Here is an 18,654-nt window from a genome sequence, read left to right as displayed (position 1 = left end):
ACATTTTAAAACTCTATAATTAGTTGTAATACATTTCACACTCTTCACAAGGTTATAACCGACTGGACAAGGATATAAAATAAGAAGTAAAATAATCTCCCCACATTTTCCCACAGCACAACCTATTATAAAGTGATAATGTAGTCTTCATCTTTGGCGTAACGACCTACACAGTCGTGGCCTATACAGGCTTCCCGGTCTTAAGTGTACTGTGTGATCGGATCTTGAATGGGAATGTATCCCATCCGGTTTTACATAAGCTAACACGTCTATTTAATAGACCATGGCCCGTTGTATATTTTCGCCTGTTGCTAAAACTGAGCATCAGTTGATCTCTTCTGTTGGAATAAAGGCTCATGTGTTTTTGGTTAGTTCCTATTGTTTTTTGAACTAATGCAACGATTTATTGAGCGTTTCCTAAATTCGCTTGAATCATTCCCACGATTTTTTGCCATCGTTTCTTCATATTGAAATATATGATTCATAAATGTTGGAAAGCCCTCGAAAAGTGTGTACAGAACAAAAACAAAACCGAAAGTATTATAGTATTATAATACTGAAGTATAATAAAATCCTGTAAACCAACAACAAGAAACTTGGGAAATTCGGTACTGAGATGAGACGTTAACGCAATGCAACTTTTTCTTTAAAAATGCAACAAGCAAACAAAATCATAAAAGAGGTAAGAATGTGTCGGATGGTATAATTGTTATCGTTTGCCCCAATTCTGTTCAAGAGGGCATTAAAGCAAACGGATATGTAACAAGGATTCAAAGACATTTAAAAAAAATATGATTATTTTGCAGTTTTTGGTACAGATGAACTTAAAAAATTTTTTACACAAAAATATTTCAAAATCTCAAGAGAAAAACTGGACAGTGCATGTTATGCGAATCCATTTCATATTGAATCGTGAATTCTCGAGGGGCTGAATAAAAATATAACCCAATAATAACAAAATATAACCCAATAATATTCCCAATACTTGTGATTCTTAAAAACGAAATCATCTGCTTTCAGTTATTTTATTATTTTTGATCTGTTCTTGATGCAATTATCTATTGTGTTATGTTGTAACCTTATACATAACTGTAAATAGCTATGAAAGTGAGCATTCCGTAATTCTTCACTACCCTACTTAATTTACATTTTTCTTAAATTGTTAATATGACATTATTGCTTGTGAATTTACGATACCAAAAATTGGCAACCTACGAGAGAGAGAGAGAGAGAGAGAGAGAGAGGGGCAGTGAGAGAGGGGGGGGGGGGGGGAGGAGGCTCTTTTTCAAACGTCCTTGCGTGTTTATTGAATTTCTATATGTTGACGTTCATTAATTGGCTTTAGATGTTGAAGAACTTGTACTACACATTAACATTTCTTTGTTTTCATTTCATTTTTTTTAGTTTTCATTTTTATTTTTGAATATCTTTTTTAAGACTTAGTCTACTTCGACTTTATGTAATAAGACCTTTTATAACGATCGTTAAAATAACATGGCGTTTTTTATACATTTTACATGAAAAAGGAAAATACGAAAAGGAACCGTGGGAAAAAGAAAATAAAGCTATTGGATGTAACAATAATTTATTCGTATTCCGCACTATGGCAAGTTTAGCTAAAAGCATGGCAGTCTTGAATCATATTAGTTGTTCCGTGCTTTGTCGACGATCCATACCACAGATCTAAGAATCTATAGATAAAGTATCAACATCGAATTTAAAACTTACTTGACGCTTCATATCACTGGCTCTGCTATAGTCTAAATCTACTTTGGAATACGGAGCGTGGTATGAGGTAGGGTATCTCAACATAGCATTGCAGTCGATATTGTCGTGCATTGTATGCAATAAGTTTGTATTATCGAATGACGATGGATAACGTAACGCTGTTACCGAGGATATAGGACGTTCGTAGGGATAAGATGAAGTGGTCGAAGAAGGCAAATTAGTTAACGAGCGAGTGATGGCGGGATTGGAAAGAAACTGATGCTGCGATAATAAATTTTTTGTATGAGATAACACACTGTGGGGATGTGATAAAAAGGAGGTGGCATTCGAGGCGGCATTTATCGTATTATTGCTATAGATTGGTTTTGAGAGAAGGTAGTCTGTTGACGGCCTGCAACCGGTGTTACAAAAGGAGCTATGCTGTGAAAATTGTAGTTGCTGCGGTACTGGTATACTGTTTTGCTGATTAACATGAGGCAGATGATGTTGCAGATGATGGTTATAATACGACAGATTAGAATTACTGGCTACCGCGTTAGGCAAGTGTGAAATACTGGAGGTGTTTGGATATGAACAGTGTAAACCTGTGGTAGTCCCAGCTGAAGTAGCCGTAGAAGCACCCATTCGCTCGAAAGGGAGCGATGGAGATGGATCAAGTACACCGCAAATGGTGGTAGAGGAAGATGTTGGTGCTGAAGCTAATAATGATTGTGTGAAGTGTGTTGTTGCATGACACATTGGCAAATTACTACCGCTATCGCCTGAGGCCGTTGTGCCTAGCGAACGCATATTCAATATGTTAGAAGAGCGGGATAACGATTTTGTGGTTTCATTTAGCAAGTTGGTCAGATTGGCTGATTGTGTATAAAGATTAGCCGCATTCTCGGACAAATTGCAGTAATCAACCATGGAGGACAACGGCACACTGCCACTAATGCTGTAGCGGCGAGCCGGCAATCGTCCGGAGCGCACGTCCAACAGTTTAGATGCTGGAGCGATGTTGTGGTAGTTTGAATTGTATACCGACGTTGGCTGGGCTGGATAAAAACTGGTACGCATTAAATCAGCTGTAGTAGTGGTGCAGTTGGTGATATCAAACATCTGAAAATATGGTCATATGAAAAAGAAAGGAGAGAGAAGACAACACTGGATGTTGGTTTGTTTTCGTTTAACGGGTGCTGGTATTTTGTTAACATTGATTTGTTAATAAGTTAGAGGATTTGTTTAGTCCGCATTAACTTAACATCGCGTTAACATATCTAGAACCGGACTATAACTACGTTTCCTGTTTTGGTAAAATGATGCAAAACTCAGAACCACAAGTTTTACAGTATACAGATACTGCGATGGAATTTGGATCTATTTGGTGTCATGAAATGGACAGTAAAAAATTCATTTATGTAATGCAACAGAAATGATAAACATCTAATAATCGTTTGTATTGTCATCTTGCTGTAGAGAGAGTTGTAATCTTTTTCCTTATCGTTTGCTATTGATGTATGGTTCACTAGAACGAATTAAGAGCGTACTACAAAGGTTGAATAAAAGAAAGAGCTGCTCGGTGAATTATAATTTTATATTTCACATTGATACACATTCAATGTAGTTTTAATGCTTGCATGATTTCTATCTTGCTCTAATATATATGAACCAATCAGTTCTTTTTATCAAGCTAGTGGAGATTTGATTATATTTTTCAATTCCCGCTTTACTTACAGTAAATGCAAGTATTTTATTTGTTGCATATAAAATTTATCAATGATGCCATGCTCTATGCTATCGTACTTTGAGTAAGCTCTACTTATAATTATCGCGTATGTACAGTTTACTGTTTTTATATTAACATATAACATTAAGGACGTATGTTTGCCTTTACGCTTCGTCAACAAATGCAGTGGTTTTGACGAAAGAATTATTTTTTATGATCATCGTCATCATCCGCTAACAAATTTGCTTACATTTCATTGTATTGTTATATCCTTACATTAGATGGCTTCTCAATGTTCAATTATTAATACGTATTAGTTTAGTTTTTGCATATGTTTTACAGTTTTAGCTACTACCAAATATTTATGCAGTTGCTAGTTTTGTAACATGATTCGGTATTGTTTTGTATTGTATATTTATTGCTAGTAGTGCTATTTTGTCTTCTTTTTGTATCGTGCACTCTTGTATGCTTGCTTTTTTATAATGTTCGCTATTGTCTTTGAACAAGATGCCTTCTCGAAACAGCAGAGCCAGCGAACGACAGCATACGATCATAGTAGAAAACAACCCTCACACTTACGCATACATACACCCACACATAAATTGGCTGGCATACACATGAACGATTGAGTACTACTGTTTGAGATAAGTACTCTTTCTCTGATGTTTTATTTTATTTTAAGTGTGTTAAAAACAACAGAAAAACAAAGACAACGTAATTATGGTTCAATGAAGAAATGAGTGAAAATTTCATAGAATATTTCCAAAGGATGTGAGTACAGTTTTGATGATAGTAGAAATTCCTGTCGCATTTATCACCCCTCAAAAGCAAACAAACCAAATATATATTTTCCTCTCCATTTTCTACTTGAGTTTTTTTTGTATACCGATTGAATTAACAGAAAATATTAAAAAAACATAAATTTTACTCACTCTTAAAACATATAGCTTCTTTAAAAAAAATCGTATTTCGAAAAAACAACTTCGATAGCGCAAAAAGATCCAGATCAGAATAAAGGCAAATTAATTTAGAATTAATTAAAAGAAAACATATTATTGTTTACTTTTATTTATTAATTTAAAAAAGTATTAAATCAAGATGTTAGATTAGAAGGTAAATTGATAGAAGAGAAAGAGAAAAAACAAAAACGAGAGGGAGATAGATAGAAAGAGACAATGCGATTGATCGGAAACGAGCGAAAGAATAATAAACAGAAATAAGAAAATAACACAGACACAAAATATTTAAAGTTAAAAATGAGGTATAATTAGTTGAAGAAAAAGAGAGAGAGAGAGAGAGAGAGAAAGAGAGAGAGAGAGAGAGATAGAGAGAGAGAGATCGAAACAAATAGCTTATCCCACGTGTGTGGGTGTATGATCGCTAGCGTAGTTGCTAATGCGCACGGTTGTTTTAACAAATAAGTTTTTTTTATAATTCTTTCGCCAAACAACAAGTACGTAAGCATGAAAAGCGAAATGTAGGAAAGAAATAATAAATAATATGTGAATGGTAGTAAAAAAACTTAAACTGTTGTTGATTCAAATATGGAGACAATGTACTCTTAAAAAGTATAGTGACAAAAATGTGACATTAAATATAATATGTAGAGAAGAAATTGCGTATTGTTTCATGCATGATTAATGATTTATGCATAAAACCACATTTGCAGCGAGCACACTTTGTAGCAAATAATCTTATGTGTCGCACAAGAGTTTTGATATTCGGGGTGACTATGGGTTTCGAACGACGAGATCCGTTCGCCGCGGTTGTCAGAAGGCGCTCAGTTGGCGCTCAGTTTTAAAATAACGTACCATTGAGAGACCGTAAGAAGCGCGTGAAAGAATGAGTTCTACCTGCCGGGGTCAAACGTTCCCTTTTGTATGGGGAGAAATCCGCGAAGTTTTGCGCTGCGGATTTGGAACGAATGTTGTTTTCAATGTAACGTTTTGCTTTAAATTTTGCTTTAAATGATTGAAGTAAATTGAACTTGGAGGTATGTAACATTTTGAAAATGTTTTGTGATCTATTTCCAATAAAAAAACATTTTCATTTCATTAAAAAAAAACATATATATATAGGTATATATATATACCTACAAATATAAACACATAAAGTATTATGCAATAACATAATAATATATATAAAGATATTTGAATATTTATGTAAAGATCAAATTTAATGTTTTTCACATAAATTTGTTACACTGCTGAAAACTTTATAGAAAAATATCGCAAAACATTTTCACCATGTAAATAACGTTTATAACTCTTTAAAATAAAATCAATCAGTATTTTTATGCACTTTTATAAAGTAAATCCAATCCTGTCGTCCCTCCTAAATTTTAACTAAGTTTAATTCAAATTTCAAGAAAGTGAGTAAAGCTGCCTTATAATTGATAACAAATCGTCCAATATAGATGTAACGAATGAAATCCAATACCAACGGCAAAAAAGATCAAAATTCAAAACTTTACCATCCTTGAATCGTAGATATAAACGTCTTTAAATGCTTGACAGTTGTATCTCATGATTCTCATTCTCTCATGAGCGTCGAACGGATTTCGTCGTTCGAAGCCGGTACTCGCCCCGATTGTTTAGTTCTAACATTAAATGAAATAAAGCAAACACTCACCTGTTTCTGAGCAAGAGCTTGCATTTGTTGAAACATTTGTCGCTCTTCTTCTTTACCTGAAAGTGATATAAATCCTCATCAGTAAGCTCTATCTGACGTATAACCCGGCGCTTGGCACCATTCGAACACGACATCGAACATGACAAATTTATGGGATTGGACATGTTTGATATGTTGGTTGTCAAATTGAACATGTCGATTTCCATACATTTTTCATGTCCGAATGGTGCTAGCGCGCCGTCTAATTCGACATCTATGTACAGCTTTCTTTGCGCACGAGCTAATGATTTCATTAGCTATCATACGCACCCATTCCTTTACTTTGAAGCATTTCCAATAACTTTTTTATACTTTCATCCCTTGCTTGAAGCGTTTGTTTTTGGGTTTCTATTCGCAGTTCCAGTTCCTGAAGATTAAGAAAAATAATAGATATAATTTTAATTAACAAAATCGAAATTATGTAGTTTTAAGTCGTGTGTAGTAGAATTTTATATTGTTTTCTTTTTGTTCTAGTTCTTCTTATTATTATTTGGCACAACAATCGTAGTCAGGCTAGGCCTACATGTACCACTAGTGGTCTTGGCTATCAGAGACTTATTGATCACCTATAGCAGGATAGACAGTACGTAAAGGGACCCGGTCCTGTCAGAACTTGAATCCATGATGAGCATGTTGTTAAGTCGTACGAGTTAACGATTCTATCACGAGACCCGCCAGAATTGATTAAACAGCGCCTACCATAACTATATGGACAGTCGTTTTTCGGGTTTGCGGAAAATCCGGAGAAGATAAAAAAAAACAGTTAATCTATGAATTGTGCAAAATCCTATTTCACATCTTTGTAAATATTTTATTTAATTTAAGACTATGACTTATTACAAAATACAAACGAACTTAGGGTCACACAATAACTATATGGACACTTCGAATAATAGGTTTTTATACTAACGAATGCATTTGAAAATCGTCCAAAAATACAAACACCAATTTTTAAGAATGTTTTACAGAAAATAGTTAATTTGGCCAGCTAACGCGTAACGGGGTAGCGCAAATAAATTTCAAAGATCCCCTTTCCTCTTAAGAGTACGCTGAAAACAATGGCCTCGAAATCCAATTATAATGAGATAATTATGATGACCCCTTAAGAGATCTAAAACCAAAACCAAACCCGTATTGGCCCTGACACCAATACATTACATATTCTGATTCAACTACTACACATAACCTAATGCCGGTCCCCATGAGCCCATACCTGTCCTGTAACCAACCAACGGCCAGAGCATGGACTCCGTTCGACGAAATCCGTTCGTCACTCACTTCAAATTGAGCGTTCAACACAAGAATCCCCAACGCAAAACCTCGCGGATTTCTTTTCGCGGATTTTCCATACAAACGTAAACAAACAGATTGAATGAATCTTTGAATGAAATTCATCAGATGAAAAGTGAGCGCTGTCACACTCTCCCATAAGTGCAAATGAGTGCAGATTGGGTGTCGCGGTGAACGGAGTCTATGCTCTCGTCGATAAACTCATACCTGCCCTGGAACCTATCATGAATCCATACCGATCCTGTATCTAATCATGAACCCATACCGGTCCTGGAACCGATAATGAACCCATGCCGATCCAAAAACAGCTCTCGATTTCATTTATTTCTCTAAACAGTACCTGTAACTGTTCTGGATTTGGATTCGGAACGATTCTTGAACCTACAACGATACAATTACAGTTCCAGTCAACAGACCATGCCCGATAGAAAAATGTACTCCAGGTGGTCTTATAACATGTTTTTTATAACCAAATTTGAATATCACTTTTTGACAGGATGGGTATAAACTTTTGTTCAAACAAGCTTTCTCGAGACTTGCCGAAGATACAAAACATTCTTAAAATCTTCATTCCGAAACAGAAGCAATAAATATAAGCCTTCTAAATTCATACACCTTGTGATAAGCCCAGCTGTGTATTGTACCACTTAGAAAGCTGCTCGAAAACTGCTATACAATGCAAATAGTTGACAGGCTGAAATTTCAATCTACGAACTTAAAACGGAAAGGGTCCCAGTGTAAGAAAACGTTTGCTTCCCGTGGAAAAAGTGAGAGAGTTGAAAATTTTTAGGGTACTTCTGCACAGAGCCAACAAAAATTGTGATTTTTTATTTTCTCTTATTCGCTTGTACATTTTTTCACTTTTTTGTCGTTAAGAGCGATTCCACGATTTTTCTCTTTATATGTTTTGAACCAGATCAAAACATCGCCTAGTCTGACAGATGCTGGAACCTTAGAATTTTCATCAATCACCAACAATCACGTTTCCTGGTTTTAGAACTGCATATGATCAAATGCTGGTCCTGAAGCTGGTTAATGAACCTGACCGATACTGCTCATATCGGTCATTATTCACCTATACCGATCATGGAACTGATCATGAACCCATACTGGTCCTGCACTGATCATGAACCCACACCTGGAATCGATCATGATTCACCTGCCCTGGAACCTATTATTAACCCATACCAGTACTGGAACCAATCATGAACCAATACCGGTGCTGGAACGAATATTGAATCCATACTGGTCCTGAGACCTGTCATAAAATGGTTGATATTCCAATTAATTCAATAATTCATCGAGTACTACATACACCGTCGTCGTCGGCAGATAAGTGTCGTACAGAATATCCTTTAAAATGGGTTGCTATACGCAGGACACCAAACACTCCCTAAAATCTACTAGTCCGCAATATTTGCTGATTCGGGACAAGGAAAACGCATGACAATAAGAGGCATATGTAGTCGAGAGATCCTAAGCGGCCATAAGCTAAAAAGCCTTGCTGAAATTCCGAGCAAAAAAGCGGCGGATGTTGATGGCTTGCAAGTTAAAATTGAATTTGTAACGATTTGCTCGCGGGCGGGAAGAACTACTTATTTCAGGGTGTCCTTCCGGAACAAAGCACTTAAGGGAGAGATGGTTCATTGCGCGACATGGCTGCAACATACTGCGCGTTAGGTGAGATAACCGTGCGCACTGCATTCAGCCGGATCAGCATCAACTGCAGAATGATCCAAAATGAAACTATGCTTACTGCAGCATGCCCAAGAGGGCTGAAAAAAATCTGGCTGTATCTATCAAGAGTGATGATGATATCTACCATGTGAAGCTATCACCGTACTATGGTGTTGGTTAAGAACAACCACGTTAAGGACACGTCAAATTAAAAGTAAAATCTGAAAGATGTGGGGCGGCAAAAGCTGATAAAGTAGTTTGCAAGTAAACACGAATTTAGTTAATTGATCTGGGAAGGCTATAACAGTGCTGAACCATTATTTTCTATAACAGTATAGATCGTAATATTAGAACTACACAGTTGGAATAGTTATATGATGGAATATGTTCACTGTTGAAATTTGATATTTGACGTAACTACTTGTCTCATACACAAATACCAATTCCATTTAATACTTCAAAACCAGCTTCAGGACAATAAAATAAAATTTTGATGGCGATTTTTGAAATGACCCTCATGAAATTAAATACCGGGGAAATTTACATTGAAATTGTTCTAAGCATCTATTACTTATTACCTAACGTATGAAACATAAGTCGATTAAAGAGAAGGAATGGAATTTGAACTACGTGCGATATCATATTTTTGAAGTTAAATTTTCCATTTATGGGCACAAAAAACAGAAGATGGATTGAAGCAGAAGTGAGCACTTCAAAATTGTATGTTTTTAAGTACGCAATTGGGATTTCGGGATCTAAACATGTTGTATATGTACTAGCGGCACCCTAATTTTTTAATCCACTGCACATCAATACGTTATTCAATAAACACGTTGAGGTTACTACTTAGCTATGCTTTCCAAAATAATCACACCGATAACTAAAAAGGATAATCAAAAAATTTTACATTTGTGTCAACAAAGGCATGGAACATATCAGTTTGATTGAAAATAGGTAGCGTAGGTTCAGCTACTGAACCTTCTATTTTATCGAAATGGCCACAAAACTCGCCAATTATGATTATCATTGTAATTACTTATAAGTTTTAGTAAATAAGATTCATTGGTACTTTATGTGCGTAACAAATAACCTTATTTTTGAACACCACTTCAAAAAAGTTACAAAATTGCGTAACTTGGTTTTTATGGTTATTTAAGATATTATCCTATTTTTTACATCACTATGGCTCAAAAGTAGCCTCATTGATATTTAACGATTCTGCAATGTACAGTAAGGCACTGGTCTAATCTTGTTGCGCGCAACATTGTTGCTGGCAAAATGTATGGATTTTGACAGCTAGCGCAACTTTGTTGCCTGCCAAATTTAAACCAATTTGATTTTTGTCTGGAAACATTTTGTATTTACCTTGGTCATGGTAATCGGGTGTATGAAATGACACAGCAGCAGTGTGTGTTTTGTTCCGCTCAATTTGGAATTTTTGCATTTATAATACATTTTTTGGTGTATATTTTATTTTTTCAACACTTTATTCAACAAGTGAATGATAAAAAAATAAACTCTGAGCTGTTAATTGGTTAATTTTTGACGCTAAACAATGTCAAAGTGAAATGTTGCCAGCAACATTCATAGACCACCTCAGCGATATGTTTCCGAGCAACAATGTTGCGCGCAACAACATTAGACCGCTGCCTAAGAACTGTCCAGGAAGTTACAAGGTTAACACATTTGTGGTGTAACGCAAAGTGGATGAAGATCAGGTGGTCTCATAGCCTGTTTTTATAGCAAAAGTTGAACGTCACTTTTTGACAGCATGGGTGAAAACATTTCCCCAAACAAGCTTTTTGATGACTTGCCTAATACACAAACAATCTTAGAATCTTCGTTATTTGCACTGAAATACTTTAGCACTCAAAATATTTCTTATTGTATGCTAAACCAAATCTGAACTGATTAAAATCCATTTTTGGATCAAAATAATGCCGTCGATGAGGACACCAATGTGTACTACGTATGTGTTGCTAAGAACAAAGCGAACCGTTCCTATGGAAACTCATTTCACCTATCTCTATTATAAAATTCTAGTAAAGGCTGATCAGCATTACTTTCCAGCGGTAGTTTTGATGTTTTTTACTTAGTTTACATCCATACAATGGCAACCACATCGACTATAGAAAACGCAACGCCTACCAAGGTGTTATAAATGACAAGGTGAAGTTGTTCAGAGCAAAATGACATTTCTTGACATCGACATCGGTATAAAAATCGGGGAGGGGTGGTGCGGGGTAATGAAATTTGTATGCAGAGAGTGACAGATATCCCCCACAATGTCGCCCAGCAAAAGCGATAAAAATCAACCTTCTAAATACATTATCCTTGACGCCGACTTGGTTTTTAGTGTTTTGAAAGGTATGGAGAAGAATGATACAAATTACCAAGATATATTAAGGAGAACAGGTCGATGCAAAACCTCGCGCTTCAGCTCGCTTTTGACAGTTTCATGAAAAAGTGTTTACAGACAAACGACTAATAGTTGGAAAAGTGGACGAATTTACTATTAGGAAGATTATATTGGTTAAATTTCTTGCTGTCAATCACTTCTGGAGAATAAAGGAGAAGTAATTGCAGTTTACTCTTGTAGTAGGCTTTGACTACCAAACAGCGAATTTTACCCCAGCAGAATTTCGCTTCCTAAGCATAGTAGCCTATGCCTTCTTTTGTAATAAATCAGTTCATAGTTAACCACCAAACGAGCAAGTTGGGTTTTATTTGCTCTCCGTTTGTACTGCAACATTTGACGACGAGGAAAAGTTCAGAAGCATCTCGAAGGTCTTTTTAGCGAAATCATCAAATAACGATAATGTCCCAAGAAGATCTGCGAAACGCCATCGTTCAGCTCACGAATCTCGTCGTGAAGCAGCAGCAGCAGCAGATCGAAAATTTAGCAAATCGAACTTTTCCGACGGCTGCTAGCGGAAGCGAGAAGACAATCGAGTCGTTGGCAAATGGAATCCAAGATTTCCTGTACGATCCGGACGCGGGAGTTTTCTTTGAAGCATGGTACGCTAGATACGAAGGCGCCTTCATTCAGGACGGCCATTCTCTAGACGACCGCCCGTGTAAGATTGCTTCTACGCAAATTAAGCACCCCTCTGCACGATAAGTACGTGAACACTATTCTGCCAAAGCATCCTCGCGATTTCTCTCTGGATGACACCGTTACAAATTGAAGAAGTTGTTTGGACGCCAGAAGTCGATTTTTCACTCCCGTTACCAGCGCCTGCAGTACGCCAAGAGTGACGCGGATGATTTTACTTCGTATGCTGCCATGGTCAACAAACACTGCGAAGCGTTTCAACTTTCCAAGCTCACGTCGGATCAATTCAAAGCTCTCCGATTTGTGGACTCCAATCGCTTTGGGATGCGGACATCCGAGCTAGATTGATTTCGAAACTGGAAGCTGATGAAACTGCAGTTGTTGAACAAGGAGAAGCTGCAAGTAAGGTAACTTTGGAAAACCTGGTGGAAGAATGTAATCGTGTGGCCAACCTCAAGCATGACTCACAGATGGTGGAACACAAGGAGGCTTGCTCCGTCAACGCCATTTCGCGCAACCAGAATCATTCCTCTTCGAAGAAGAACAACAAAGTGCCCAAGATACCCAGGTGGAAATGTGGGGAACTGCACCGTTTGCATCACACGCTTGCACTAGATGCAGGCAGCAAGGACATAAAGAAGGCTACTGTTCAAGCAATAATCCCGCTGGATCAAAACCTTTCAAGCAATGGAAGCCCAAAGAGAACATGAAGACGAATGGCATTTACACTTTTCGCAACGTCGGAAGGAAACGCAAATTCGTATCGGTCGAGCTCAACGGGGTAGCAGTCAAGCTTCAGCACGATTCGGCGTCCGACATCACCATCATTTCGAACGGAACATGGTTTAACATCGGACGACCACCCACTCAACCGTAACCAGACTGTTACAGCGTCTGGTAGTGATTTGAATCTCCTCACAGAGTTTCAAGTCGAAATCACTATCAATAACGTGACCAAGACAGGGTGCATTTTCATCTCTGATAGCGCCGATCTCAACGTTTTAGGAATGGATACTATGGATCTGTTTGATCTGTGGTCCGTACCGATTAACAGCTTGGTCAACGTCGTACATCAAAACTCTGACCAATACGTTGATCGCCTCAAGCACCAGTTTCCGGAGGTATTTCGTAGCACGCTGGGTAGAAGTACAAAAGCCCAAGTGAAGTTATACTTGAAGTCTGATGTCCGTCCATGCTACTGCCCGAAGCGACCACTGCAGTGGCGTACGCGGCTCTTCCCAAAGTAGATGCGGAACTCGAAAGGCTCGCAACAAAAGGTATAATTTCTACAGTTCAATTCTCGGACTGGGCAGCACAAATAGTCGTTGTGCGGAAATTGGACAATGTTTCGGTCCGTATTTGCGGTGATTATTGTACGGGGCTAAACAACGCGCTGGAATGTGACCGGCATCCTCTACCTCATCCTGACGATCTTTCCACGGAGCTGGCTTGGGCACGCTATTTCACACATCTTGACTTATCAGACGCTTATCAAGTTGAGGTTGAGGTAGAATTGCGCAAGCTGCTTACTGTGAACACACATCGCGGCCTTTTCCTGTACAACCGGCTTCCTCCCGGAGTCAAGTCGGCACCTGGCACTTTCCGAAGCTTTATTGACAGCATGGTGGCTGGGCTTCTATGCTGTTCTCGAACGCGTCCGTGAGTATGGTTTCCATTTACGTCTTGAAAAATGTCGTTTCGCGCTTCCCCAGATCGGTTTCCTTGGATAGACAAGGACGGTGTTCGGCCTGACGCGTCCAAAACAGAAGCCATTGCCAAGATGCCACCCCCGAAGGACGTGAAGCAACTTCGCTCCTATCTCGGAGCTATCAACTATTATGGTTGATTCGTTCCGCAGATGAAGCACCTCAGGGCTCCCCTGGATGACCTTCTGAAAAAGGATGGAACTGGAACTGGAGGAACTGGACTAAAGAGTGTCAGAAATCTTTTGAGCAGTTCAAGACCATTTTACTCTCCGACCTGCTGCTTACACACTATGACCCATCTAAGGAGATCATCGTCGCGGCAGACGCATCAAAGTATGGTCTTGGCGCTGTCATCATACATCGTTTCCCGACCGGTGAGGTGAAGGCAATCGCACATGCTTCTCGCTCACTGACGCCAGCGGAAATGAATTACGGCCAAGTGGAAAAGGAGGCATTGATATTCGCTGTCACCCGTTTCCATAAGATGCTGTACGGACGGCATTTCACTCTCCAAACCGATAATCTACTGCTGCTCAAAGTTTTCGGCTCGAAAAAAGGTATACCAGTTTACACAGTCAATCGTCTGCAACGATGAGCTTTGACACTTCTCGAGATTTCGTATGATTTCGAGATAAAGCACATCTCGACGATGAATTTCGGCTACTCAGACTTTCTGTCCCGGCTGATGTCATTACAGCGCAGACCAGATGAGGATTAGGTCATAGCTGCTGTCTATGTCGAAACCGAAGCAAAGGCGATTCTCGAAGACTCCATCAATAATCTGCCAGTCACACATCAGATGATTGTGGCTGAAACTCGTAAGGACGCTGTTCTGCAGCAAGTGATTAGTTACCTCAATGAAGGATGGCCAGCATGCGTGAAGCTAATCACTGATCCTGAAGTGAAAAAGTTCTTCGTCAGACGTGAGGGACTTCCAGTCGTCGATAACTGCGTCATGTTCGGCGATCGAATCGTCGTTCCATGAAAAATCAGGAAGCGAATCGTACATCGTGGACACACAGGAATGGAGCGTATGAAGTCTCTGGCTTGCAGCTACATTTACTGGCCGAATGTCGACGACGATGTAGTGCGATTCGTCCGTCAGTGCAATGCATGTGCTGAAGCAGCGAAGGCTCCGGCGAAAGCAACCCTGGAATCATGGCCTCTCCAGGACCGGCCGTGGCAACGAGTACACGTCGATTTCGCTGGCCCAATCGACGGACATCACTAGGCATGGGCAAAACGATTCTTTTCACCGAACGCGAACGAACTAGTTCGCTCACCAAAAAGAACCGAACGTGAACGACGATTCTTTCGTTCTTTTTTTCATGGGGTTTTTATTCACAAAGAACATTCGTTATTTTTTTCATTTACCCACCATAGACGCATACTGTAGCCAAAGAAGTACTCATTCTGCGGTTGAAACCAATCATTTAAAAACATTAAATAAATCAGCCCATCTGCTGTCTGGTCAACACAATCTATCGCAAAACCGACCAAAAACTAGCATGTAAAAAACTAATACGAGCAAAAATGTCTCCAGCATATATTGTACCCTATGTCTTATACACACTCAAGGATTCTATAAAAAAAAACTACTTAAACATGGATAAACATGATGAGCGCAATCAATTCAGTTCAGTTCATTCGCGAACAATGACTAATGCGTTTAAACGGGCTCGATCTATTGAATTGTATAGGTATAATTTACACACCAACAGAACACAGATCGAACACCAGTTCGAACGCGTTCGATGAATTCAGTTGTGTAGGTACGATTTCCACACCAACAGAACACAGATCGAACACCAGTTCGAACGCGTTCGATGAATTCAGTTGTGTAGGTACGATTTACATACCAACAGAACACAGATCGAACACTAACCGATCAGATCGAACGCGTTCGATGAATTCAGTTGTGTAGGTACGATTTCCACACCAACAGAACACAGATCGAACACCAGTTCGAACGCGTTCGATGAATTCAGTTGTGTAGGTACGATTTACATACCAACAGAACACAGATCGAACACTAACCGATCAGATCGAACGCGTTCGATGAATTCAGTTGTGTAGGTACGATTTCCACACCAACAGAACACAGATCGAACACCAGTTCGAACGCGTTCGATGAATTCAGTTGTGTAGGTACGATTTACATACCAACAGAACACAGATCGAACACTAACCGATCAGATCGAACGCGTTCGATGAATTCAGTTGTGTAGGTACGATTTACATACCAACAGAACACAGATCGAACACTAACCGATCAGATCGAACGCGTTCGATGAATTCAGTTGTGTAGGTACGATTTCCACACCAACAGAACACAGATCGAACACCAGTTCGAACGCGTTCGATGAATTCAGTTGTGTAGGTACGATTTACATACCAACAGAACACAGATCGAACACTAACCGATCAGATCGAACGCGTTCGATGAATTCAGTTGTGTAGGTACGATTTCCACACCAACAGAACACAGATCGAACACCAGTTCGAACGCGTTCGATGAATTCAGTTGTGTAGGTACGATTTACATACCAACAGAACACAGATCGAACACTAACCGATCAGATCGAACGCGTTCGATGAATTCAGTTGTGTAGGTACGATTTCCACACCAACAGAACACAGATCGAACACCAGTTCGAACGCGTTCGATGAATTCAGTTGTGTAGGTACGATTTACATACCAACAGAACACAGATCGAACACTAACCGATCAGATCGAACGCGTTCGATGAATTCAGTTGTGTAGGTACGATTTCCACACCAACAGAACACAGATCGAACACCAGTTCGAACGCGTTCGATGAATTCAGTTGTGTAGGTACGATTTACATACCAACAGAACACAGATCGAACACTAACCGATCAGATCGAACGCGTTCGATGAATTCAGTTGTGTAGGTACGATTTACACACCAACAGAACACAGATCGAACACCAGTTCGAACGCGTTCGATAAATTCAGTCGTATTGATACGATTTCCACACCAACAGCACACGTATCGAACACTGCTGGACAAATTCGACGGCGTTCGAGGAATTGAGTTGTATGGGTACGATTTCAACACCAACAGGGTACATTTTGATCTCTGACGACCCGTTCGCACGGTGCGAGAAAGAGCGAGAAAGCAATATGATTTTGCACGTTTCATTACCACATTTATGTGTGCCGTCAAACACTGACGGAACGTTCGAACGCGTTCGGTGTAGTCAGTTTCTTCCAAAAGTCCTGGTCGTTCTTTTTGTTAAGAATCTCGTTCGTTCGTTCACTTTACCGAACTGTTCGAACGGTGCGATTCTCGTTCATTTTACACATGCCTAAACATCACTATTTCGTGATTGTAGATGCCTACTCTAAGTGGCCCGAATTTTTTCGCACTAGATCCATCACCACGACAACAACTTTTGACCAGCTCCGTGAAACATTTTCCCGTTACGGCAATCCACACACGCTAGTCTCAGATAACGGAACGCAGTTTACGAGCGGACAGTTTCAACAGTTTTGCAGTGAGAATGGCATCAATCATATTCGTACTGCTCCATACCATCCGCAGTCGAATGGCCAAGCTGAACATTTCATGGACTCCCTCAAACGCGGCCTTAAGAAGTTAGGTAAGGGGGAATCACCGACATTACATCATCTACAGACGTTTCATTCAGTGTACCGATCAACACCCAACCGGAATACACCTTAGGGAACGTCTCTAGCCGAAGCGTTTTTAAAAAGAACGATGCGCACTACGTTGGATCTGTTCAGGAAACCATTTCCTCCAACTGCAGCCGTTAAACACAAACAAAACGAACAATTCAACAAACGGCATGGAGCGGTCAAGCGATCATTTGTAGAGAATGATTTGGTGCATGTTGAACAACACGTACACAACAAAAAGTCGTGGATCCGTTAACTATGTCGTGTCGCTTGACTTGCATGGAAGACAGAAGCTGGTTAGATCGCATGTCAACCAAATGCGTTCTCGCTACGGTTCCGAAACCCCTGGGCTGTTCCGAAACAACTTCCATGGAAAGTTTTATTAGAAGAAGTTGGTACTACTGCTGCAGTGAAACCAGCCGGCAATCATGTTGCTATTAGTTTGAACTCTACGGTGCCAGCTGATGTTCCTGTTTTTGAAAATCCGCCACCCGATTTTAACCCGCCAACAACCAATGAACAACTATCTGCATTAGCATCGGAATCCATTGCTTCCGAATCCGTCACAGCCGAATCCATCGCATCTGAATCCGTCGCATCCGAATCCATCGGAAGCTCACTATGTCGTTCCGTACGAACACCGAGAAGCCCTCGATGGCTCTCATCATACGACCTTTATTAAACAGAGGGAGATGTAGTAGGCTATGACTACCAAACAGTGGATTTTGCCTCAGCAGAATTTCGCTTCCTAGGCATACATTAATGCTTTATTTTGTAATAAATCAGTTCATAGTTAACCACCAAACGAGCAAGTTGGCTTTTATTTGCTGTCCGTTTGAACTGTAACAATTTTGATAGAAACGAGCATTTTATTCCAGATAATTTTATAGTAATATGGATGAAAAAAAAATCAAATTCTGTTATACCAGAGATGTCAAACTGATAGCCCGCGTGCCAAAGGGCAACATCTTTTGGTCTTTTGGTTTTGGTTAGAGCCAGGTCATTTGGTTTGGCCCGCGACCGCTTGAGCCAAAATTTATTTGAAAAAGCATTTCTGTTTCTATAGTACATGTCAATCAATTCCGGACTCCTGAAATATGAAGAGATTTGCAACTTCGCAGGTTTTTATGTGAATTGTCATCGTCATAAAACCATG

At 39.4% G+C, this 18,654-nt stretch overlaps 1 protein-coding gene and 1 long non-coding RNA gene across 11 annotated transcripts in view; one reads left to right on the top strand and one right to left on the bottom strand.

Annotated features, from left to right (window-relative positions):
- LOC120956015 (golgin subfamily A member 6-like protein 22) overlaps positions 1 to 18,654 on the bottom strand; it is a 111,882-nt gene that overhangs the window by 12,880 nt on the left and 80,348 nt on the right. For 9 of the 10 annotated variants that reach the window (XM_049609891.1, XM_040377360.2, XM_040377361.2 and 6 more), the window contains 2 exons: positions 6,377 to 6,473; positions 6,068 to 6,123 (listed from right to left, as the gene is read on the bottom strand). In XM_049609891.1, coding sequence (XP_049465848.1) covers positions 6,068 to 6,123; positions 6,377 to 6,398 — 78 coding nt within the window. In that variant the 5' untranslated portion in view covers positions 6,399 to 6,473. Of the gene's footprint in view, positions 1 to 2,022; positions 2,830 to 6,067; positions 6,124 to 6,376; positions 6,474 to 18,654 lie in introns of all 10 variants that reach the window. The other variant, XM_040377367.2, reaches the window with a different exon arrangement.
- Positions 14,930 to 17,030, top strand: LOC125907461 (uncharacterized). Its single transcript, XR_007452677.1, has 2 exons — positions 14,930 to 15,606; positions 16,063 to 17,030. It is a non-coding gene; the product is annotated as an uncharacterized LOC125907461 (long non-coding RNA).

Source organism: Anopheles coluzzii, chromosome 3, assembly GCF_943734685.1.
Source record: "Anopheles coluzzii chromosome 3, AcolN3, whole genome shotgun sequence".
Classification (NCBI taxonomy): Eukaryota; Metazoa; Arthropoda; class Insecta; order Diptera; family Culicidae; genus Anopheles; species Anopheles coluzzii.
Note: the sequence above shows the minus strand (reverse complement) of the source record. Positions and strands in the feature narration are given on the sequence as shown.